General features: G+C 36.8%; 1 protein-coding gene across 14 annotated transcripts in view; it reads left to right on the top strand.

Moving 5' to 3' along the window:
- Positions 1–25,643, top strand: part of CDKAL1 (CDK5 regulatory subunit associated protein 1 like 1) — a 612,104-nt gene that overhangs the window by 453,334 nt on the left and 133,127 nt on the right. For all 14 annotated transcript variants that reach the window (XM_070515582.1, XM_070515574.1, XM_070515583.1 and 11 more), the window contains one exon: positions 301–481. In XM_070515582.1, the coding sequence (XP_070371683.1) occupies positions 301–481 (181 nt within the window). The remainder of the gene's footprint in view (positions 1–300; positions 482–25,643) is intronic.

Below are 25,643 nucleotides of genomic sequence, written 5' to 3'. Positions count from 1 at the left end.
TTGCCTAAAAATCAGTAAATCTAGAAATAGCACGATAAACATCTATTTTAAAATATAGAAGAAAGAACAAAGAAACATCTGAAAAAATTAAAAGTGAGTATCTCTTGAGGATGACAAGAGCTGTTTTGGGTTTTTTTTTTTAGCTTTCAGTATTTAGAGCTTTTGAAAACTATTTCCAAATGTCTCTTTCCTAAAAATAAAATTTAATTTTAAAAGGAATAATAGTATTTAAAATGTCAAGGAAATAGAATAATTATGGATTGCAGTCAACTTTTTACATTTTGTCTTGTTATTTTCTAGAGTTCCTGGAATAACTATTGCTACAGATATTATCTGTGGTTTTCCTGGAGAAACAAATCAAGATTTTCAAGAAACAGTGAAACTTGTTGAAGAGTACAAATTTCCAAGCCTCTTTATTAATCAGTTTTACCCAAGACCAGGAACTCCTGCTGCAAAAATGGAACAAGTTCCAGCACAAGTGGTAAGATACTTTTCTTGTAAGGTATTATATTTAGCCAATAGCTATAAAAATGCAGTTCTGTTGCCTACCATAACATAACAGGCTCATGGTATAACTCTTATGTTACAAAATAAGGGGAGTTTTTCAAAGTTGGGGTCAGAGGTGGGGGGACCTTGGGTGAGTTAAATGACCTCAGGCAACTAAAACTCACCTTTTTTTTTTCTCTTTAAGAGTGAGGTTCAGATGATACTGGGAAAAAAATTTTTAATTAATATCTAGTATTTACCTATGTTTGTAGGATAAATCCTTGGATGTTTCAAAATAAGGCAACATTTAAATAGCTGGGAGCAAAGCAGGCTTCATATTTACCCTGCTTCTTGAGTCCGTTTTCATAATTTCTTAGTTACTGGGGGTCCTATGGTTTTCCTGCTTTGATAGATTTGATATTTGCTATCTGTCTGTCTGTTTCAAATATGTGTTGCTTTCACAGTGAACCTCATTTAATTCCGTCCTTACATGTTTATAGATATATTAGAATAAGATGACTTAAAATAAATGCAAAAAAGTTTGAAATCTAGTAAAGGCAAACTGTTTCCCAGAATGTCCCCAGAATTAATTGTCTCAATCAAATATGTAGTTTCTAGATTTATTGGCTAAAGATGGAAAAATGTAAATAAGCCTTAAGAGAAAAGTAGAATTTATTTTAAGTGAAAATTGTCTACTTTGTTTCTAATAACTAAAAAAAATTATGCCTTACCATTAATTTTCCTCAAATGCTTTTGCTTTTATGAACAAATATTGAAAGGGAATTACTCAGGGGCCGGCCCCCTGGCCGAGTGGTTAAGTTCTTGAGCTGGCTTCGGGAGCCCAGGGTTTTGCCGGTTTTTGTCCTGGGGACAGACATGGCGCCGCTCATGAGGCAATGCTGAGGTGGCATCCCACATGCCACAACTAGAAGGACCCACAACTAAAAATACACAGCTATGTACCAGGGGGCTTTGGGGAGAAAAAGGAAAAATAAAATCTTTAAAAAAAAGGAATTACTCAGTGCTTTTTATTGTTTTTCTATTATGCCATATGTGAATATCAAACATATAACATATAGATTCTTCAACATTTGGTTGAAAAAACAAATACGTGTATTTTTTTTAAAGTCTGTTTCCCAATAAAACCGAAATGGATGTAATTCTTTGTCTTCCCAAAATTTTCTTCATTTTTATTTCACAAGTTTCTATGTATACAAGGATAGGAAAATATTTTACAGATAGACCATTTAATTTCATTTCTAAATTAATCAATGAAAAAAGCAGATTATAGCACCACAGATAATTAACTTTTTATAAACATAAAAAGTTGAATTAATTTTTTATGTCTAAATTATAATTTTTATAATTTACGTATAGTTTGCATACAGCAAAATTCACTCTTTGGTATATGGTTCTTTGAATTTTGATAAATGCATATGCTAGTATAACTATCACCATAATCAACATAGAGAAGGTTCCATCAGCCCAAAAAACTTCCCTTTTACCTTTTTGTAGTTATCTGTCCCTCTATCCCTAGCTCCTGGCAACTACTGATCAGTTGTCCTTATAATTTAATCTATTCTTTTTTAAACTTTACTTCTTTAATTAAAAAGTTTTTTGAACTATAACATACCTGTAGAAAAGCGTACACCTGTGCATTTTCATAAAGTGAATACTTCCATGTAACCACCAATCAGAACAAGAAATAGAACGTTGCCAGTACCCCAGAGGTCCCCATCCTGCCCTTCCCTTCCCTCTCCTCTCCCATTCCCCAATAGATAGCACTATTTCTTATTCGAACACCATGCATTAGTTTGACCTGTTTTTAAACTTGATATAAATGGAAAAATTCATCAGTGTTGGAATGTTTGGCTTTTTTTTTTAACTTGACAGTATGTTAGTGAGACTGCTGTGTTTTTGCAAGTAGCTGTAGTTCATCCGTCTTCATTTCTATATAGTGTTCCATTGCATGCAAACCCCAATTTATCCATCCTACTGTGAAAGGAGATTGGATATTTTTAACGTTCCAATATTAGTATTGCAAGTAATACAGCTGCCAGCTGTATCTTTTGTTCAACTCATGTATGTAAACATTTCTGCTGGGTGTTTAGCTAGGACTGTGGGGTCATGGGAAATACAGTTGATCTGCGTTACCAGATACTGCCAAATAGTTTTCCCAAATTTACATGTAAATAAATTTATATATACTTTATATACATATATACATTATATATATTTACATATAAATAAATTTACAGTCCCAACAGCAATATATAAAAGTGCTAGTAGCTCCATATCCTTGCCAACACTTGGCGTTGTTATGTTTTTATTAGTAGCCGTTCTGATGAGAATGTGATGTAACCCAATTCTGGTTTTATATCTCCCTGTTTACTAGTGATATTGAATACTTTTAGTTTGTTTATTGGTGATTTGGATATCCTTTTTCATAAAGTGCCTATTCAAACATTTTGCCCATTTACCTATTGGCTTACCTCTTTTCTGTGTCTCCCATCCCCCATCCCTTCCTCTGATTTATAGGAATTATTTATGTATTCTGAGTACAAGTCCTTCTTGGTCATGGTAATTTAATTCCCTCTCTTCATGGTGTCTTTTGTGGAACAGACTGTTTAAATTTTAAATAGTTTAATTTATCAATATTTTTCTTTTTGTTTTAGTGGTTTTTTGGATCCTATTTAAGATTACCTTCCCCACACTGCCATGAAGATATTCCTCAATGTACTCTTCTAGAAATTTTATGATTTTGCCTTTTACCTTTAGGTTTTCAATCCTACTGGAATTTATTTTCGTTGAAGTTACGAAGTGTGGAGGTCAAGATTTTTTTTTATATAAGGCTATCCATTTGAGTCAGTGCCACTTATTGACTATCTCATCCTTTTCCCACTACTCTGCCTGGTCACTTTTATTATAAATCAAGTGTCTGTACATGTGGGTCTGTTCTAGAACTTTATTCTGTTCCTTTGGTCTGTTTCTCAGTCTTTCCACCAGATAATGAAATTAATTACCATAGCTTTATGATAAGTGTCAATATTGGCAGTGTATTTCAACTTTGTTTTTTCTTGAAAATTGTCCTACCTATTCTTGGTCCTTTGCCTTTCTGGATTTGTCAACTTCCACCAAAAATCCTGCTGGAATTCTGATTGAGATTGTATTGATTCAATGGATCATTTGGGAGGAAGTTGACATTGTAATAATACTAAGTTTTCCATCTTTGAATGAACCATATCTCTTCTTTATTTTAATCTTCTATGATTTCTCTCTGTAATGCTTTATAGTCTTCTGTATACAAGCCTTGCATATCATTTATTATCCCATTCCTGCATGTGTGTTCCTTTGGTACTATTTAAATGATTGATTTTCATTTTATAATTGTTATTGCTATTTAGAAATATGATTGATTTTAATATGTTTATCTTTCACCCATCAACTTAACTAAATTCACTTACTAATTCTACCAGCTTTCTATCAGTCTTTTTTCCAGATTTTTTTATGTATACAATTGTGTCATCTGCTAATAGTCACAGTTTTATTTCTTCCTCTCCAATCCTTGTAACGTATTTCTTTTTCTTGTCTTACTGTGCTGGCTGGGACTTCCAATACACTGTTGAATAGAATTGCACATCTTTCTCTTCCCTAACTCAAGGGGAGTTTTCAGAATTTCACTATACAGTATGAAAGTTAACTGTAGTTATGGAATTAGGGAAGTTCCTTTCTATTCCTAATTTATCCAGAGTTTGTGTGTGTGTGTGTGTATGTGTACGTGTGTGTTTTAATCATGAATGGACTTGAACTTTATCACTTGCTTTCTCTTTTTGTCTTGAAATAATCATTGGTCTGATACAAGCTAGTTTGCCTTAGTCAGAAGCAGAACTCCTTGCATAAAATCACCTTTCAGATGCTTTTTTTTTTCTTGCTTTATCTTCTAAACATAGCCCCTTAGCATCTTTCTTACATTTTTAGACTTCAATCACCCAGTCCTGGCATAGCAGAACCTTTTTTTCTTTTAGACTTTATATTTTAGAGTAGTAGTGGAAAGTACATAGATTCCCATATAGTCCCTGCCCACACACATGTTCAGCCTCCCTCAATATCAACATCCCACACATCATTATCACTCAAAGTCCATAGTTAACATTACATTTCACTCTTGGTGTTATACATTCTATGGGTTTGGACAAATGTGTAATGACATGTATCCATCGCTATAGTATCATACAGAATAGTTTCACTTCTCTAAAAACCCTTTCTACTCCACCTGTTCATCTCTCCCTCCCCCATAACAGCTGGCACCCACTGATATTTTTACTGTCTCCATAGATTTACCTTTTCCAGAATGTCCTATTGTTGAAATTACACAGTATATAGCCTTCTCAGATTGACTTATTTGACTTAGTAATATGCATTTAAGGTTTCTCCATGTCTTTCCATGGCTTGATAGCTCATTTCGTTTTAAAATAACAGAAATTGATTGTCTCACAGTTCTGGAGACTAGAAGTCCAAAGGCAGGCCTCGGCTCCTTCTGGACCACGTAAAGGAATCCTTCCTTGCCACTTCCCAACTTTGGGTGGTTTGCTGGTAATGTTTTTCTTTCACTTGCAGCTGCATAATTTCAATCTCTGCCTTCATTGTCACATGGTTCCCCTATGTGTCTCTGTCTTCATATGGCTGTCTTCTTAAGAGGACCTCAGTCGTATTAGATTAGGGATCCTCCTACTCCTCATCTTAAACTAGTTACATCTGCAATGACCCGTTTCCAAATAAGGTCACATTCCGAGGTTCCAGGGGTTAGGACTTCAACATCTCTTTTTGGGGAGATACAGCTCAATCCACAACACTTCTCTACATTTCTGTAATCATACTCTAGGTGAAAACTGTAGCCTGGCAGAGGTTCATCTTTATAAAATTCAGAACCTTAAATGAGGGTAATTAAGCATTAATAATGAAACTTTAGAGATGTGCCATCAAAGAGAGGATATATGGTGTGCATTGAGTCTTGATTCTCCTAAATGTCTCAGAAATTAATAATTGTCTGTGCTACCTGTCTCAGGTAGTTTATGAAACTGTTTAGCAACTTACCTTCACTAAAACAAGGCACTGCTACAAAATGGATAGCAATTCTTTCTTATCTAATTTATTTCCCATTTCCTTGCCTAAAAAGCAGCAGTGAAAGTGGAATCTAGCGTATTATTTGAAGAAGAGTACAACACCAGTCGCTTTCAAACAACAGCTTTTTATTCTGGCTTTACAATGCCTCTTAGTGAAATTATATTGTTTTTTTAGATACATTTTTTTCCACTAAAATCAAGCCCCCCAAAATGTTCTCCTCCATAAATGACATAAAATAAATAATTTCAATATAGTTTCCCCTTTCTTTATAACTACTTTTACATGAATACCAGTATTACTGTAGATAAATTCCATTGTTTTTAATGTTTCATTGTAGTACTCTGATAAATGAACTAAATTATGTGTTTTCTTAATCATTTAAATCACCAAATGAAGAGAGCAGAGTTCAGTTGAGTTTTGCGTTTGCACAGATGGAAGAAGTAGACTTCCTGCCAATCCTGCTGAAGAGAAGAGTATAACCCACAGAAATTCATCATGAAAATAAATTGGCAATATATTTTCATGAAGAGGATAAACTAAAATTTATTTTTGTCTTAGCTTTTGCAAGATTATTAATGTATAGGAGATTTAATAGTGAAATCACCTAAGTCAAATGAGAGTGACCTTAGACTTTTAGATGAAAGGTCAGATTTGCATGTTTATATTTTCTATTCCATTGAGTCTTCCTTCATTAGTCCTCATTAATCTTAAGTAATTCTAATAGTATTTTTAAATTGTGACTGAGATTTTTAGTCTACCTAGAAAAGGTCAGTTAAGTGTGAAAAGCATTTGATCCTTAGCTATCAATTCCAGACTTTCTTTTTAAGAAAATTTTGATGAAAAATAATGAAGTGATGAAATCTTTATTTTAAGAGGCCTATGACTTGAAAAAAAAAAACCTTTAGGTGATAAGAGTGGCTGTTGGAATGTTCATATTGGTTTAAAATGTTAATTGTGATTTTAAATCCACCTGCTTGCTTGTTTTACATCTTGGAACCAGAGAGTAAAGATAATGTCTTTAAATGTATGTCAGCATGAAGGAATCATAACTCACCTGCAATTCCTACAATATTTACCCTAGAGATAACGAGGCCGCAGTAGACTCGTATTGCCTCAGCCCTGAGGAGTATGAGTGTGTGTTCCTGAGAAGGCTGGAGGGACATCCTTGGGTAGATACAGGCAGCTTCGCTGAAACTGTCCGCAGTAGATTCCTCTGTGAGGCAGTGCATTTTTGCTGGAGGTGTTCAAACCAAGGCAAGGTGACCACTTGGAACAGATGTGAATAAGCCATGTTCTTAAATCATATACAGAAGCTTATTCAGTGGCATATGATGACTTTCCAAAATCCAGTTGCCTGTGAGTCCAGGACATACTTTATTTAAAAAAGCAAAACAGAAATATAGCATATAGAGAGAGCTTTGTCACTTTCTCTAAATGTTTTTAAAACTTTTTGTTGTTTCTGAGTATGCTCCTGAAGTTTAACAACTCAGTATTTTAGAGAACATCAAATTGCCTTAATGGAAGGCATCCTGAACTTTTACCTTAGTTGATAACATAATTACATTACTATTTACGCGGTCTCTGATTTTCAAATTCAACTTTTTTCTTTGGGGAGAGGAAAAAAAATATTTTCAAGACTTTTTATATCTAGATTGTTGAGTGCATTTTATTCTAAATTGATTCCCAAACATACCTATAAGGAAGCCCCTTTTCTCAAGATCCGTTTCATTTTGACTTCTCTTTTTGAAAGGAATGTCTTGGGATTCTTGTGCAATTAACCACAGTTGATCCCTCCAGTTGGTCTTTTTAATTCCTGTTTTCTAGACAGATCATTTCTGGTTTTTTTTCTATTTTTCCTAGAGTTTTTAGCCTGACCCTAGTTTTGTCGTGTATGGATTTCAGCAGATCACCTGCCAGAGTCTTTATGATGGCTCTGTAGTAACAGTAGGGAAGTATAAACTAGATTATAATCCAGAGAGGTGGTTGAGAACCTCCTCCCTTGTGGGAGTTTGTATGCAGATGCTATTTGTTTAACACATGGAGAATTGAATTTAATCATCTCCAAGGCGCCTTGAAATGCTTAATCATCTTTAGTTCTCTATCATATGGTTTTAAGGGCACCTTTCAAACCACATTTAGAAACTTTAGGTGTTTTCTTTTTCTAGATCATTGGCCCAAGTGTGTTATCTGCATTTCCCAATTCTTTCACCTTTTACTTTATTTTGAATCTGATGACTTTTCGTTTGTATAATCAATTAATTGACTTTTACTTGAATGTGAACTGAAAATACTAAAACTTAATAATTAAATTAGTTGTTTATGGGAGCTCAAAATGGCAGCAGTAAGACCAATTGTAGTAGAGAGAATAATAGGCCCCCAAAGAGGTCCACATCCTAATCCCAAAACCTGTGGATATGTTACAAAGTAAAAAGGACTTTGCAGAGGTGATTAAGTCCAGTCACTTGAAATGAGGAGATTATCAAGGAGTTTCTGGGTGGGCTCAGTGTAATCACAAGGATTCTTAGAAGAGGGGCACAGGAGGTTTAAAGTGGGAGGGGGAGATGTGAGGACAGAAGCAGAGATCAGAGTGGTAGACGTTGAAGATCAAGCATGGGACCGTGAGTACAGAACGTAGGCAGCCTCTGGAAGCTGGAAAAGGCAAGGAACAGATTCTCCCCTAGAGCCTCCAGAAGGAACACAGCCCCGCCAACACCTTGATTTTAGCCCAGGACACCCATTTTTGACTTCTCACCTTCAAAACCATCAGATAATAAATTTGTGTTGTTTTAAGCCACTAAATTTATGATGATTTGTTACTGCAGCAATAGGAAACTAATATACCAATTATGGAATATCTTGATCTGAGAGCATTGTCCGGCTTTTCGAGACAGCTAAATTAACTGATCTTTCAGCCCCTTATGCTACCCAGAGTTTGCTGTGCCACTAAATGTCACATGCTCGTTTGTACGTTGTGAAAACTTACGCTTGATGTTACCCAACAGGCACAGTAATCTTTAGGCCTAATCATAATGACATAAAAATTACAGTAAGAATTACCACTTATTTGGCAGTCAGTGTATATCAGACATTGTTCTGAGCACTGAATTTATATTACCTAATTTCATTCTCACAACTTTGTGACATTAGCACTGTTATTATAGTCATTTTGCACATGAGGAAACTGAGGCTCAGAGTAATGAATTAACTTGCCCCAGATCACGGAGAAGCTCCTGCCTCGCTCTCCACTCTTATGTCTTGCCATTCCTTCCAACACTCTTTGTAGTTTTCAGCATGCTTCTGTGTTCGTCTCTGCCTCGAATTCCCTAGAGGGAGCAGCATGTGAGGAAACCTGGAATAAAGAAAACAGGGGCGTTTAAGGAGCATACAATGCAGGATATTTGAGACAGTAAGGTGTGTTGCAGTTTTTGGTGGGGGTGGGGCGGGGCAGGGTGGGGAGGGGGCACCAACCTGCAGGTGTGGTTATTGTCAATGAATGGGCCAGGAGCTATGGGCAAGGCTTAGATCTAGGTGGCCTTAAAAGCCATGTTAAATAGTTTTATCCTGTGAGTAGTGGGGAGCTACTGAATAGCAGTAGTCATGTGCTTGTTTTTGAAAGCTCTTTCTAGGTGCAGTGAAGAGGGAATAAAAGTCAGAAAGCCCTATTAGGACATTGTGCAAGATAGGTTTGGAGTCTAATACGTGGGTTTAAGAAATCTCTGTGACTTATTCCTGAGACCTTCAATAAATGTTCTTCTTTTTAGCTACACATCAGCAAAGTTATTCTGTGTTCAATGGAGAATATTAATTTACAGAAGGTCACTTAATTGGCTTTTGATTGACTCAAGGCTCACAGATCAAATATCAGTAGGCCAGAATATTTTATAAGGACATGACTAAAATTTAGAGCATTACCAGTTGTTTCTGCCTTTTGCTCCTGCTGGTGCTGTGGATGTTCTGTTTCCTAACGGTCATGAGATTGCTGCCTGGGCCTCTTCTGCTCCAAACGAGAAATGCCAGCCCCTCCAGACCCTGCCCTTGTCTGCCCTCTAGCTCTCCTCCCACATGATTTTGTCTCTTCCCAAACTGTTTCTACATGGCAGTTAAAGGATGGTGTCTTTATCTTTCTTTGTGTTTTTGTTACTCTATGTACCATAAGATAAGCGTTATCAATTTGTGTGTGTGTGTGTTTGAACCTGTAGAAAACTAGCTGGATTTGGGAACATTTGAACAAGCTGGAGCTCCGATTGGATCATTCTTTCTTTTTTTTAATCTTTTTAAACCGAATGCTTCCTTTTATCCTACTGTCACACTAAAAGACTAAAGGAGTGGGGAGTGTAATGTTTGGAGCTTTAGAGAATGTGAAAATAACAAGAATTGTTCAGTCTCAGTTGTGTAGAGCAAAGTATGCCAGTGTTGATCATCCTATGACCTTGCAAGTACTATCAAGCCCTTTGATGGTCTACCATCTTGAACCTGAAATGTTAGAGAATTTAACAAATGGGATTAACTTGGAGTCACTTGAGGCAGAGTGTCTCATCCAGATCTCATGAAAGAAAATAAGAGCTGTTTCTAAAAAGGAAGTGCTCTTGAGGGTATGAAAATTGTGCATGAATGTGGGCTGATGCAGTACCTCACCACCCAGAAACTTGTATGCGGGACCCAGTGAAACATCACAGGAGAGGGTGTCACCAGTGAGTCCCCTATTAGTTTTTACTAATAGGGTGATTTTTTTTTAGAGGCTGCTCCTGAATCCTCTCAGCCCGAACCGTTCTAACAGAAAATCCCGAGCTTCTCTCAGTGTGTCTCACTGCTCCCCTTAATTTTCTGACCTCTTGCCTGCCTGCCACAGAGCATTGCCTAACTGTTTATTAAGTCTTGATGTGACGTTGATGAACTGAATTCCATTATCATGTAAATCAGCTTTGTATAGTTAGACCCACAGGACAAGACATGTGTCAGACACGTGTAGACTATAACTCCAGGGTGGAACCATGGTTTTGTGGGATTGGTTTCTATTCAGGATAGTAAAGATAAGACAAGGAAAACACAGATTTTTGTTGATAGCTAAAGCTGTTTCATCTGACTCTTCTGTTAATTATAAATAATTGCAAAAGAAAATCAGGGATGACCATACTTTAGAATCATGGTTTGTCTTAGGAATCTTACGATTTCAAGTTCTCCAAAATAACCCAACTTTTGGACACTCAAGAGTCAGATATGATTTGATCCTTGAGTTCAATGAAAGCAGTCTTAATTTGTACTTCATAGTGAGCTTATGGAACATTTTTTAAAACTTTCTGTAGAAAAATATACGGTGAACTTTTTGCTTATGATTGTTTAGTTTTTTGCTTTCCTTTTGGCAGTTATCTTTATCCTGCTTCTTTTATGAATTTATAATTACCAAAACAGTAGGAAGATAGGTGGTTATAAGTTTTTCTCTCATGGTGAATGGTAGTGGGTATTGAGTTGAGAAGGACTGAGTGAATTTATATTAAATAAGGAGAATATAAATTCTATCCTTTGGAAAGTCACCTTTATTATATTTCAGTCTAGCTTTTTTCAGTGGTGATTACATGCCTTATTTTATATAACTTTCAGAAAAATTGCAAGGATCTCCATGATTCTTTTATACCTTTTCTATGAACTTGATTTATTAAAATTGTAATATTCAATTTGAACTCACTTTTTATTACCTTAATATCAACTTTAGAAGTGAGTAGACTTTTTGGAATAACTTCTAAAGATAAAGAACCTTATAATGATCTATCTTATTTTTTGATCTTATATTATTTTTTTCTATGATAACCATGGTTCGTTAATAACTCCATATTTATAATCTTCCAAGGGACTTATAAGTATAGTGCAAGTATTAGACCTAATGTTAAATGTTTATTTGGGTCAACAAAATATATTTGATGATTTAACTTGACACTGTTTTCTAACTCTTGCCTCTTGGAACCATGTTTATTTCATAAGTAAGGACTGACAAATCACATATTAGCAGATAAGCATTCAACTGGATAAAAATTTACTCCATTAGTTATGTTCTATCTGAAATCTTATAATAATCTAAGATGAATGCTCTGATCTTTTATTTTTGCTACTCATAATAAAGTACCTTTACGGAAGTTGTATATAAGATTAGACGTTATAAGGGCAGAGAAAAGAAATTTCCATTGTTTGAATTTTAATATGTGCCAGAGCCAGTGTGTGTTTTTCATGTACTTTGTCTCATGTTATTTTTCCAACAATACCTTCAGGTATCTGCTGTCATTTTTTAATTTACAGATGAGTTAGCTAAGGCTCAGAGAAGTTAAGTGAACTTGCCCAAGGTTCCATAACTATGAAGTGAAATGCCTAAGTCTTAGACTCCATTTTTCCTGACTCTTTGCTCCATATTCTTATAAACAGTAAAATAAATATTTATACCAGAAATTCAAAATAATTTTAGAACATTTTGACCAAAAAAGTGTTGGTTTCCAAAGTTGTTTTTCTATTATAGCAGTGATTTTTTTTGTTGTTTATAGACCCTAGAAAATTTTAAACTTCTTAAAAATGGTTTTAAACTTTATAGAAAAGTTGTGAAAATAGTACATCTCCAGTGTATCCTTTACCAAGATTCATTAGCTTTTAACCTTTTGCTAAATTTGCTTTCTCGGGAGATAGATAGACAGACAGACTGACTTAGATGTAGATATTTTTCCCTTGAACAGTTTCAGAGTAGATTACAGACATCTGCCCCTTAACATTTAGTGTGTATTTCCTAAGAATGAGGCTCTTGCATAACCACAATGTTGTTAGCAAATTCAGAAAATTTAACATTGATACAATGCTTTATCTAGTCTACTGTTCATATTCCAGTTTTGTCAAGAGTCTCAGCAGTGTCCTGTATAGCTGTTGTTTTTTTGGGTATAGGGCTCAGCTCAGGATCAGGTCTTGTTGTCATGTCTCTTTAGTCTCCTTTATCCCAGACAGTTTCTCAGCTTTCCTTTATCTTTCATGATATATTGACTTTTTTGAAGAATATTGGCCAGTTATTTTATGGAATGTCCCTCAATTTGGGTTTGAGTTTTGCTGGTGATTAGATTCATGTTATATGTTTTGCCCTGTCAAACGAAATAAGTGGTGTTATGTCCTTCTCAGAATATCACATTTGGAGGGACATGATGTCTTTTTGTCCTTATTGGTGCTGTTAATTTTGATCACTTGGTTAAGGTGTTGTCTGGTTCCCCCACTGTATAGTTATCTATTTTTAGCATAAGAATTTTTAATCTCATTTATTGAACTGGATTATAGAAGAAGGAAAAAGTAGGCCTTGAAAACTTAGTTGTTTAGTTCACACTTTCAATTTTATGATGGCTTGGACTGCCACATTTACATGGTCTAAAAGATTTTGCATTTCTAAGGTTTCATCTATTCTAAATCTTTGAATTATTTCTAGCAGTTTTTAATCCTTAGACTATAATTTTTTAAGCAAGATACTTTAAATTGAGTGTACAGTGACAGAGAGGGGAAACTAAAATTGGAAAGGCAGAAATTTATTTCATTGAAGTACTTGTAAATTTACACAGCAGGTAGGTTATATGTAGAAATTTTATCCTCAAAAATTATGCAGGTCAAAAACTTGTTTTGGGTCGAGAGGAGCTAGGAAAATTCATGGATGAAATGTCTTTAATTTTTAGGAGGAATTCATAGGTTATAAGCGAAATATTTCTCCTGAAATACTGTGATACTGACTCACCAACTCTATCTGAATATTAGTCAGTGTCAAAGGCATATTATTGGAGTCAAAAACACTTCTGTGTCTCCTGTTTTCCTTTACTCCCTTCCTCTTGGCCTTTGTTATCTGTGAAATCACAAAGTAGTCTCTCAAACTACTTTCTGGATGCTTTGAACTTGTTATTTTAGGGCAGACAGATAAAAAGGTGGAGGAGGAATTCTACATGTAAATTCCAGTTGGTTCTAGAATCAAGCACAAAAATATATGATTGATATCACTGGGGCCATTACAAAGTTAATACAAAGCCGTAATTGCTGGATCTCTTCCCAACTAACTAGATATTAAGTCTTAGCAGAGAGCCCTGGGAGCTCCAAGGCCCCCAGGGAGCAGCCCTCTTCATTCTTCTTACCAAGTTAACCCAGAATCAGTCACATGCTATTAAAATGAAAATCAGTGTGTTCTCCAAAGGTTTAAAAAGGTTATCCAAATGGATAATTTATCAGGTACCTGAAATCCTATCCCATTAAAGAACCTAAAGACCACTGTGAAATAGTTTAATTTTATTTTATCTTTTATTAGCAGCCAGAGTTATCCAGGGGCAGACTGGAAGTTGGAAGAAGCCTGTCTGCTGGCGCTTCTCACCAGTGTGCAGTTACCACAGCAGTCATTGCCCACAGTGACCAAAAACATGGCTTTGGGGAGTAATTGAAGTCTCTTGATCACTTTGGCAATGAAAACTACTGCTATTTTAAAAATTATGGTTAAAACTACAGTTGTGATAACATTAGTTAATTTACCTAGTATCAATTAAACTTCTATATGCAAGGGACTGTGCCACATATCAAGATGACTCCTGGGTGTTCCTTACTCTCAAGTAGCATATATTCCAGAAAGGAAGAGAAAGATGATGTAAGTGGTGATAATACAAGGCAGTATGTCTCAACTGCTATGAGAGTGATACACAGGGCTGTTAAAGCTCAGACGCCTGTGAGTGGGATGATCAAGATTAGTGTCCAGAAAATTAGCTTTTAATCTTAGCTTTTCACTGTATTAAAGATATTAGGAGTGAGGTACAAGATATTCCTAGAAAACTGTAAGAAGTTTAGTTCTTCTAAAATGCAGAGTTTGTAGTGAGTAATGAGAAAGACCTTTTACAGTGTGGTTTGGGGCCAGTCAAGGGAATTTTGACTCTGAAATCACACCCGGCTCAACCTCATCAGCCCTTGGGAATGTCCCTAGATAATGACAAGCTGAGCCATCAGAAGTACGTCATCTGTACTCTATAGGCAACGTCTACTGTTCAGACGTTTTTGAGTAGAGGAGTGCCACATCTTCAGCAGCATCGTAGGAAGACAAAATTAGCAACAATATGCAGGATGCATCAGTGATGGAGAAAGGCTACAGGCAGGAATTGAGAGGGTAAGGAAATAGTGTTGCCATGAGGTCAAAGAGGTCTAAACTTTGGTGGCAAATATGGGAGTAGGCAGAAAAGAGTGAACGAGAGGGACTAAAGGAAGAACCCCTGTGGTTTGTAAACTAGATGTGTAGTGCTCACCATATGCCAGGTGCTCTTGTGGTGTTTTACATGTACTGATTCATTTAATCTTCACAGCAACCCTAGGTGATGACTGTTCTTATCTCCATTTTACGTTTGTGGAAACTGAGGCACAAAGAGGATAAGTAACTTGCTCAAAGTCACACAGCCAGTGGTGGAGTTAGGATTCAAAAAGCATTGTGGCTCTATACTCTGCTGTCTAACCACTCTATCTATAATAAATTATAATGGCAAGGGAGAAAGAAAAGCAGTGCCTAAAGTAAAGCTCTAAAAGACTGAATTAAAATGCAGAGTCCTCACTTTCTATTTTAAATGTATAGAATTTTAGAGCCAAAATTTTATTTATTTAAAGGCAAAATGCTTTAACCAGTGTGGCAACTTTAAAGACGTAGGAATCTGTGCAACTGAGGCTTGGCGAGGAAAAACTATTAACCCAAAGCTTTATCCATGGTAGGGCCAAAATGGGTGAGCGGACAAGGGACCCCAGGCAGAGACCAGTGCTGCTCTGGCTGTTATAAGGGATGTCTGTAGGTGTTTAGGGTCAGGCTCTGACATTGAATTTCATCTGTAGCCCGCTCCCAGGCATCCGTCTTTGCCTTCCCAACAATTCCCATGTTTTCTTTCTCCCAAAGACCAATTTCAAGTAAGATCCAGGGTTTAAACTCTTCCTTGCTGTGCTCAAACTCCTGTTTCACTTTGACTTTTTGCTAATCTCTATGGAAAACAGGAGGAAAACAGAACGAAAACTTTGAGGAAATTTATAAAGGTTTAAAAATATCATAGTCTCTTGTCTTTAATTCTTAAGTATCTAGCTAGATCTAGATGTCATTGTCCTAAAAAATATATATTTTTCAGGAAACATTTATATATCAAGCACTGATTAGGATGGTATCCCGAAGCTCTGTGACCTACTGACTCTCTTGCTTGTTAATTAGTATAATGTTTCTTCACTTGACCATGTGTGTTTACTTATCCTTCCATAGGTCTTGTGGACTCTTTTCTTTTTCGTCTAAGCCTAACAAAACAATGAGCAGCATAAACTGCATGAAATTGAAGATAAATTATGTGCCTGGTACACTTGATGCCAAACATCATTGGAAATAGAATGAGATGGGGAAAACAGTTTTTTATTAAAACTCCTCTAGGGGAGAGGAACTGTATGTGGGTTATAACTAAAACTTTAAGAAGCCACCTGAAATGGGGCTTCAGACTCCCAAAGGATATGCTTGTAATTGCCTTCTAAAGGAGAGCCTCGTTCACTTCAGGTCTTTTGATTTGCTGACTGGAGTGAACAGCTAGGACACCACTCCCTCTGTTGCTGTCTTCTGCTCCCTCCCGCGTAGTACTCAGCTAGTCCTTTCAAAACATCAAATATTTGAAGAATATTGTCCATGGACACCAACTGAGTAGTTTGTAAGAGACCAATATCTACCCCTAGTTCTAGATCAGTGGTTCTTAAGATTTTTTAAGAATATGATTATATATACACAAAGAACTTACTATACACGTATATATACATACACACACACATATGCACTCCTCCCAGAAGAAAGTCAATTTACCCAAAAATGTAATATGCTTTTGGAGTACATAGGTATCCTAAAGCAATCCATGGACCTGTTAAGAACCAATGTGCATAGTGGTTTGTGTCCCCTGACTGGGTTACTCCTGTCTCAATTTACTTCCTGTCCACAGAACAGCCACTTTAGGACATTTCCTCATAAATGGCAGACCCCAACAATGAATGCTTGTTGAATGAATGAAAGATTAAATGTAGGCTGACCACAATTGCTAAAGAAGCTGGTTAAAGACAGTACCTTTGAGAAGTAGGTTTGTTCATGAGAACATACTTCAACATCTGGCTGGTGAATATGCTTCATATAAGCCTAACCAAAAAAAACAGGTCAAGAGCAAAGATAGTACTTCAGAATCTGGGCTCATAGAGATCTTGGACAGAATGAAAAAGAGACCACTCTGAGATAGTGTGATAAGACCTGGAACTGGAAATGAATTCATAGAAGCAGTTTATAAATGGTACTTAAATATCATTGAAACAATGCATATGATCCACAGGATAAATAATTGGTTGGGGTTTTCTTTTTGTTATTGTTTTGGGTTTTTGGAGTATGGAAGTTCTATCAGAATGTTATCACCATTTATAATGGAAAAAGTGCAGCTTAGTTCCAAACAGCCAATTTAAAAAACAAAGTTCTAGAACATAACTTGTTTAAAGGTTAGGAACTGCATTTATTATTTAGTAATTTCTTTCATAAATGCTTGGTTCTACAATGCTGTCTTTGTCTTGGAATTGAAACTATGTTACTAAGAGTCTCAAAAATTAATATGATATAAAGAGTGTTAAATTATACCTTCTACCTTGTCGTTTGTGGATGCTGAATCATGCACTATACAGCTTTACAATATATTTTGCTTCTGGGAATTAAAACTGTAACATTTATTCTTCTTCCTTTCTTTTTTTTTTTTTTTTTTGGTGAGGAAGGTTGGCCCTGGGCTAACACCTGTTGCCAGTCTTCATCTTTTTGCTTGAGGAAGATTCACCTTGGCCTAACATCTGTACCAATCTTCCTCTACTTTGTATTTGGGATGCCACCACAGCGTGGCTTGACGAGCAGTGTGTATGTCCATGCCTGGAATCTGAACCTGTGAACCCTGGCCACCAAAGCAGAGTGCATTGAACTTAACCACTATGCCACTGGGCCCTGTCCCTATTTTTCTTGATTTTTAAAATAATGAAACAAAACAGACAGACTGGCTTTCTTTTTGAAGGTCAGGAGGTGGTGAGATGAATGCTCTAAGATTCCCATGCCTTGAGATTCTAGAGGGAATTAAAAACTGCACAGGAGGGGCTGGTTTGGTGGCACAGCGGTTAAGTTCTCACATTCTGCTTCAGCGGCCCAGGGTTCACCAGTTTGGATCCTGGGCACAGACCTTCGCACCACTCATCAAGCTGTGCTGTGGAGGCTTCCCACATATAAAGGGGAAGAAGATGGGCATGGATGTTAGCTCGGGGCCAGTCTTCCTCAGCAAAGAGAGTAGGATTGGCAGCAGTTGTTAGCTCAGAGCTAATCTTCCTCAAAAAAAAACTACACAGGAGTTTCTTGACCTGAGTTAGTCCATCCATAGGCTTCCAATGATTTGGAAACCAACTGAAGTTGTGTGGAACAGTGTAGGAGTCTATACCTTTTTTTTTTTCCTGGAGAAGAAACTCATAGGTTCTTATCAGATTCTTAAAGGGATCTTTATCCCACAAAAGGTTAAGAACCAATTATATGAAGTTAATGTCTCAGTTTAAGAAAACAAATTAAAAAATAGGTGTTTTTTTATAAGCTCTGTTAAAAAACTAAATTCAACTGAGTAAATTTTAGAGATCTTATTGGCCTTATTCAATGGTTCATGAATTGGGCAGCATCCAGTCTAGCAGATAGAAAGGAGCTCTGAGGAGCTGGACAAGGTGAGAGACTTTCATATGCAGAAGGGAGCAGGAACAAGGAAGTTGTACTGGGCACAAAGGCAAGTTGGTTATTGCATGATTGCTTTCCTGTAGGGGATGGTAGGGGTTTGTCAGGCAGATCACTTAACTAGTGCTGATCAGGTGATTCCTGATTGACTGGTTCAAGAGTCTATTTCTAGGAGAGCCAAACTGTGGTTGAGTCGTCTTGTTTTGGTGACGCAGGGCTTAGCATAAGCAACTCAACTTGGGGCCAGTTGTCTTGTTTTTAATACCTGTTTGATTGTTAAAGTCGTCAACGCTTAGTAGTCTTTTAATCTTGAAGGCCTGGAAAATGAACAGTTTAAAAAAGTGGACAAAAATAAAATTTAAAAATAAACTTCTATTTTCTGGTTATTAGAAAAAGAAATAAAATAAAGTAAAATTCCTATGCCTTAAAACACGTGTTTTCAGGCCCAGTCTTCTTTGGTAGACCCCACTTCAAGGACTCCCAAAGTCTGATATAAGGGATCCAAGAAACCACGCATAGGGGCTGTGAAACTTAATGTTTCCTCATATTTTTAAAATGTGGGATTAAAAGTTTTTGCCAGCCTTAACTTGTAATCACAGGGAATGCCTTTATGATCCCTTTACAGTCTGGCTCCCTTCTTTTTTACTCATTCAATAAATATTTATTGACTACTACTATGTGCTTGACACTGTAGTTATGAGCAGTGTCAGCAAGGACTCTCCTCTCGTGGAGCTTATGTGCTAGCACAGGGAAGAAAACAACAAAAATAAAAATAGCCAAAATACCAGAGAATATATAGCAAGTTAAAATAGGTTATCGTAATAAATAATGGGTGAATGGATCCTTTGGGTTGATCAGCAAAGACCTCTCTGTGGAGGTGATAGCTGAGTTTAGATCAGAATAAGGAGCCAGTCTCTCGAAGATCCTAGGAAAGAGGATTCTAGGCAGAGGAAACATCTCCCGCAAAGACTTTCAAAAGGGACGACCGTTGGAGAAACAAAAAGGAAGGCTTTATGGCTGAAGTATCTTGGGTGAGGGGGAAACTTGTAGGAAAGTAGGCGAGATAAGTGAGGATCAGATCATGTCAGACTTTATAGGCCAGGGTAAGATATAGAGAGAGGATAAACCATAAAGGGAATACAGTCATGTACTGCTTAATGATGGGGATACATTCTGAGAAGTGCATCGTTAGGCAGTTTTGTTGTTGTGTAAACATCACAGTGTACCAGCACAAACCTAGATGGTGTAGCCTACTACACGCCTAGGCTATATGGTACTAATCTTAGGTGACCACCATTGTATATGCAGCCCATCGTTGACCTAAATATTGTTGTGCAGCATATGACCGTTGAATTCTGTAAAGTAAGATTTAAGGGTACTGGAATTCTTTTTTGCTTTTGATCCAACCAATTGAAGTGGAAATGTCCATATGAACTGAAGTAATGATTAGAAAACAACAGCTTAATGTTGTTTTCTGATGTTGCTATACAACATGCCAGTGTGAAAAGTCATCATCATTTGACTTTATGGAAATACAGATCTAGTCATTTATGAAGAAAGTTTATAAGGGTCACATCTTTGTAACTATCCCTCAATAGATATCAGTTAAACCTTAGCTTGTGATAAGATAATGAATACGAGTGATATTACAGAAATATCACAGTTATGTTAATTGGAAGACTAATTAAGAAGTTCGCACATTGATAATAGGAACTAACATTTATTGAGTGATTGCTATATGCAGACACTGTGCCAAGCTTTTATTGACATTTCATCTAATCTTTATGGCAGTCTTACAAAGTATGGCATCTATATTAAGGTATAGGTTAAACCTGTCTGTAGTGCCAACGGGGCCAAAAGCGTAAACACAACTTTTAATACCTTTGATTGCTTTTCATAACCAGAACACAGAGTGTCTTTGTCTTTGAACGTAATCTTCAGAAAACACAGAATATATTGTGTTTGGGAAAAACAAAAAAAAAGAATTGTAAGATGCCGCTTTCACAAGACTTTTGCTGATAGAGACTGATCTTGTGGATTAAGGGATTGTGTACTCTTACACAGCCTCCAGAACAAAAGACTGCTACTAGTATATACATTAAAGATGCATAAACAGAATATATAAAGAAAAATTCTAGCATTATTCCAACTTCTTCACTTTTATACAGGGGATACTGATATTAGAGTATCATTTACTTTGGTTTTTACATTGATTCTTTTAAAAAAGAAATTTATAAGTTCCATAGGTGTAATAAGTGAACCAAGTGAAATAAGAGGCTATTTCTTTTTAAAAGTCTAGGTCTTCCTTGACTTACCAGTGGGGTTAAGTCCTGATGAACCCATCATAAGTTGATGAAATATCGTTAAGTTGAAAATGCATTTAATGTACCTAACCTATCGAACATTATAGCTTAGCCTAGCCTACCTTAAATGTGCTCAGAACCACTTACATTAACCTACAGTTGGGCAAAATCATCTAACACAAAGCCTATTTTATAATAAAATGTTGAATATCTCTTGTAATTTATTGACTACTGTACTGAAAGTGAAAACAGAATGGTTGTATGGGTACAGAATGGTTATAAGCGTGTTGGTTGTTTACCCTCATGATCACAAGGCTGACTGGGAGCTGTGGCTCACTGCCTCTGCCCAGAGTCACCAGAGAGTATCGTACACATATCGCTAGCCAAGGAAACGGTCAAAATTGAAAATCTAAGTACAGTTTCTACTGAATGCGTATCACTTTAACACTGTGGTAAAGTTGAAAAATCATAAGCTGAACCATCGTAAGTTGGTGACCGTCTGTACTAACAATTTTTCAAAGAATAAATTTGGCTTCAGGTTTGAAAAGTAAGTTCAAGAAAGATTTCATTTCATTCTCTCCCAAATCCTACTAAAACTACAGTGTAGAGATTTTTATTACAGGCATTGTTAACCCACAAAGGATAAAGAAAACAGGAGAGGAAACAACAACAACAAAATCACAGTGGCAAGAAAATAGGCCATTGATAGCTAACCTCACCACCCCAGAGAAACCTAAATACCAACCTGGGAGTGAGGAAAAGCCAAAAACCAAACTGGGAACAAACTAATATATACCCCAGAGTCCTTAAATGGCCCAAGATTGGCTGGCACCTCTGGAAGGGAGAATGAGGCAGGAGGGAGAGGACTAGAATAAGGAAGAGTGTTTGAAAACTATTTAAGAAGCAGTTAGATTTCTCCATTCCCTCCCTACTCAGACTTCCAGGTGATATCCCCTCACCCACCCCAACAGAAGGGAAATATATTAGTCAGGGTTCTCCAGAGAAAGAGAACAAGTAGGATATGCAGGTGTACACAGGCGTGTGTGCATATATGTATGTAGAGGCTGAGAAGAAAAAAGAAACAGGACTATTCAGGGAGAAGAAAACTTAAAAAAAAAAATCAAAAAATCTTTGAGGGGGCTGGCCCCGTGGCCAAGTAGTTAAGTTTGCGCTCTGTGCTGCAGGCGGCCCAGTGTTTCGTTGGTTCGAATCCTGGGCGCGGACATGGCATTGCTCATCAAACCACACTGAGGCAGCGTCCCACATGCCACAACTAGAAGGACCCACAAAAAAGAATATACAACTATGTACCAGGGGGCTTTGGGGAGAAAAAGGAAAAAAAATAAAGTCTTAAAAAAAAAATCTTTGATAGTCTCAGAGAAATGAGAAAAGGTATTGTATTCTGAAACAAGATCAGGATGCCATAAAAGAAAGAATGATTTTGAGAACAAAACAATTCTTAGAAATTAACAACATAGTAGCAAAATTAAATTTCAGTAGAGTTGGGAGATAAAGTTGAGGAAATCTCCAGAAAATAGAACAAAAGGAAATAAAATAGAAAATAGTAGAGAAAGCATGAAATTAAAAAGGACCAATCCCAGGAGAGTCCAACATTCAAATAATAGGAATTCCAGAAAGAGTGAACAGAGAAGGAAGAAATTGTCAATGAAATAATTCAAGGGCATTTCGTCTGACTGAAGGACATGAATTGCCAGACTGAAAGCAGTCACCCTGGACCCAGCATTATGGATGAAAAATAGACCTACACCAAGACAAGAGAGAAAAACCAAGTCACATTCAAAGGATCAGGAATCAAAATGACTTTAAACTTCTTAACAGCACCCAGAGAAAAAATGAGTGCTGCCCTCTCAATTCTGAAGAAAAATGCTTCCCATCCTAGAATTTAATACCCTACCAAAGCATCAGTCAAGTTTCAGGATATCCCATTCTCAGGAAGCTTTTAGAGACTTTCTGGCATCATAAAAACGAGAGTACACTAGAAAAGAAGATACAAGATAAAGGAAACGGAAGACTCAACACAGATGAGAGGTGAGCAGAATCTCCAGGATGATGGTAAAAGGGATGGCCATGCTTCAGAGCTGAGAGCAACCAGACTAAATCAGAGCAGGCTAGAAAGTTCCAGAAGCAGCTTGTTGAAGAAGATGGAAAGGATAAATACTTAGTGTGAAGGAACTTCTTGAAGAGTGGTTTAGATAAGTGGAAGAGAATTTGAGATTGAGTTAGTGATAAATACATAGAAAATTAAGCAAATGGAGATAGGGACTTTTGTTAACTCCAGGGGCAACAAAATATATAGGAAAGGATATGTAATCATAGTTATTACATAGCTGAATTCTGAATGGCATGTATATATTATTATATTGGGGAGTGGAGGTGGGAGGTATACAAGTAAATGGGGTGGGCACAGGAAGGAATGGAAGTCATCTTCCATAGTGGGAAATCAGTAGATAGTATCTAATACTAAAAAATTAAGAGTAATAATGAAGACATAGTATTTAACAATATGGTGGTAAATACCAAAAGAATAAACTAATAGAATTCAAGGTAGTTACTTCTAAGGAAGCAGAAATGGGGAAAGGGAAACTGGGAAACTGTGTTGAGCTGGGTGACTCTTTCAGATCATATGCATGTATAACTGCTTTTGGAAAACAGTTGAAAAAATAAGCAAGCACCTCAGTGAGTGTAGGATTAACAGAGTTGCTAAAACCAAACCACGTACACACAAAAAAGACTACACCAAAGCAAACTCTCCAGCCTAGAAACTTGTTTAGGTGCACGTGAGTACAAAGAGCTAGGAAGATGCTGGCACTGAAAAAGAAGTAAGAGAACATATAGCATTCGTCTACTATTAATAGATTGATAAAGAACTTCCAACATTGCTCCAAAATAAAAAAATACGGAAAGAAGTTTATGGCCATTGGCTCTTAGTGACAGAGGAAGCCAGCAGATCCAGTCACTGGGGAAAGGAAAGGGGGTTAATTGCTGATAGCATGCATGGAGCAGGCATTCAGTACATCTTTGAGTGACTAGATGAATGTTTATCATTAAAATATAGTTGCGAGCACTTTGAAAATATAAAATACTATATGTCAAAAAAAGTTTGAACTTTGACACTGATTAAAGTTATTTTAAGCATAACTCCTTTACGATCATCATAGGTAATTTATTGAGCTTTTTCTGAGATACTCTTATCATTTTGCATCCTAAACATGCATTATGTTAAACCTACAGGCCTTTTTTTTTTTTTTTAGCACCTCAGGGATCCTCTCCCAGTGAAAAAGTAGAAAGCATACAATATACACAGTAAGCACGTGGCAGAGTCCTCTCACTACTTAGCTCTTCCTCTCTGACAAGGGAAGGAAAGGAAGGAGAAGCAAGAGATGAGAGACTGTCAGGGAGGTGAGGGCAGTCTCCCGAAGTAAAGTGGACAGGCCTACTCTGAGGCCTGAGAATGTGCCCAGGTGATGGGCATAGGCTCCCCTGGCTGATGGGATTGCAGCACCTCAGCCCCCGAGGAGGGCTGTGGGGGTGCACTTAGTTGAAGCATCACGTTCTGCCTATTTTCTCATTACTTAAAATGGTCAGGCTTGTCATTTGGTCCAGAAACCTATGCTCTCTGGGCATTTTTCTTTCTATTTGTGTGAACATGGGTTAATTTCTCTGAAAGCTATTATATCACATGAATTATCTATAACTAGAGTTGTTTGAAGTGTTGGAATGGGCACAGGGGAAACCTCAGCTACTTTATGTTCCCCCTGCCTTGCCCTTTTTCTAATTTCCTGGGCTCTCAATCACCATCTCTCCCTCAACCTTCCAACACACACAGACATACCTGTGTCTCAATACCCTTCCTGCCAGTGGCTGGATGTATTGCTTGGCTCAGAGCCAACCTCAGAAATTTCCATCCACTGGCTATCTGTGTAGCAACCTTGCTCTACAACATAAAAAAGAATCAACTGATTTCTGAAGTGACATGAGGATGAGAGAATGGGGAAGATTGTGCTGTATATTAAATTTTCTTCTGGTTATCAAATAAAGACTCCTTTATTATAAAGGCCAAAGATAAAAAAGAAAATGTGTATGTTTGATATATGGGACTAAAATAAGTCTATTTTTGACGTAAAACTTGAGGAGAAGTTAGGTCAAAAAGCCCAGCCACCCCTGAAATGAATTTTAGACTCTTATTATTGGTATGATGGGGCAGAGAGAGATATCAGTAATGGTTGCATTGCTGATAGAAATGATTTTTTACAGTAGGTGCTAAATTAGATGTAGAAAGTAGGAGAGTTATCAAGCCTACATTGTCATGTCTGACCTTCCAGGTCCCAATGGTGAAATCATAATAAAAACGAGTTGTGGGCTTATCTAGAGATGCAGCAATAACTGGCACAGAACAATTTTCGAGCTTCTCTTCAAATGGGGTGACACCAAGGGGTTATTTGGGGTCGTGAAGCAGATGCATTGATTTTGATCAGTTTTTAGAGCTGTATAGCAGCTTATCTGCGGGTCAGAGAAATTTAGTTTTCCCCATTCTTTTTTCATCATTTTTCCCCTTGGATGCTATGTGGCTTAGCCTCTGGAAGCCGGTGTGAGGCTCTGAGCGTTAATCGAGTTCGTGTAGATCCAGACTGCACAACTCTGTATTTCAGTGTTGGCCTCCCGAGCTCATCCTATTGAATGTTAGATTTAGTAAAGGCACGTTACCATCTCTCTGTAAGTAAAAGGAAGGGAAATATTTAGTGACAAAGCAGAAATGCATACAACTCCAGGATACTAATTAGAAAAACCCACACTGCATTTGTTTTATCCACTTGCAAAATAGTACTGTCTCATAGTTACATCTCTACTATGACTTCCTATCTTTGCTTTTTGTTTCATTGTATAGTTTCTTCTTACTAAAATAATTTACAGGTATCAGATATAATTATTAAGTAGAAAATAGTTAAATAAAACTA

This window comes from Equus asinus, chromosome 8, assembly GCF_041296235.1.
Source record: "Equus asinus isolate D_3611 breed Donkey chromosome 8, EquAss-T2T_v2, whole genome shotgun sequence".
Lineage (NCBI taxonomy): Eukaryota > Metazoa > Chordata > Mammalia > Perissodactyla > Equidae > Equus > Equus asinus.
The sequence above is the reverse complement of the archived record's forward strand: the minus strand, read 5'-3'. Positions and strand labels throughout refer to the sequence as shown.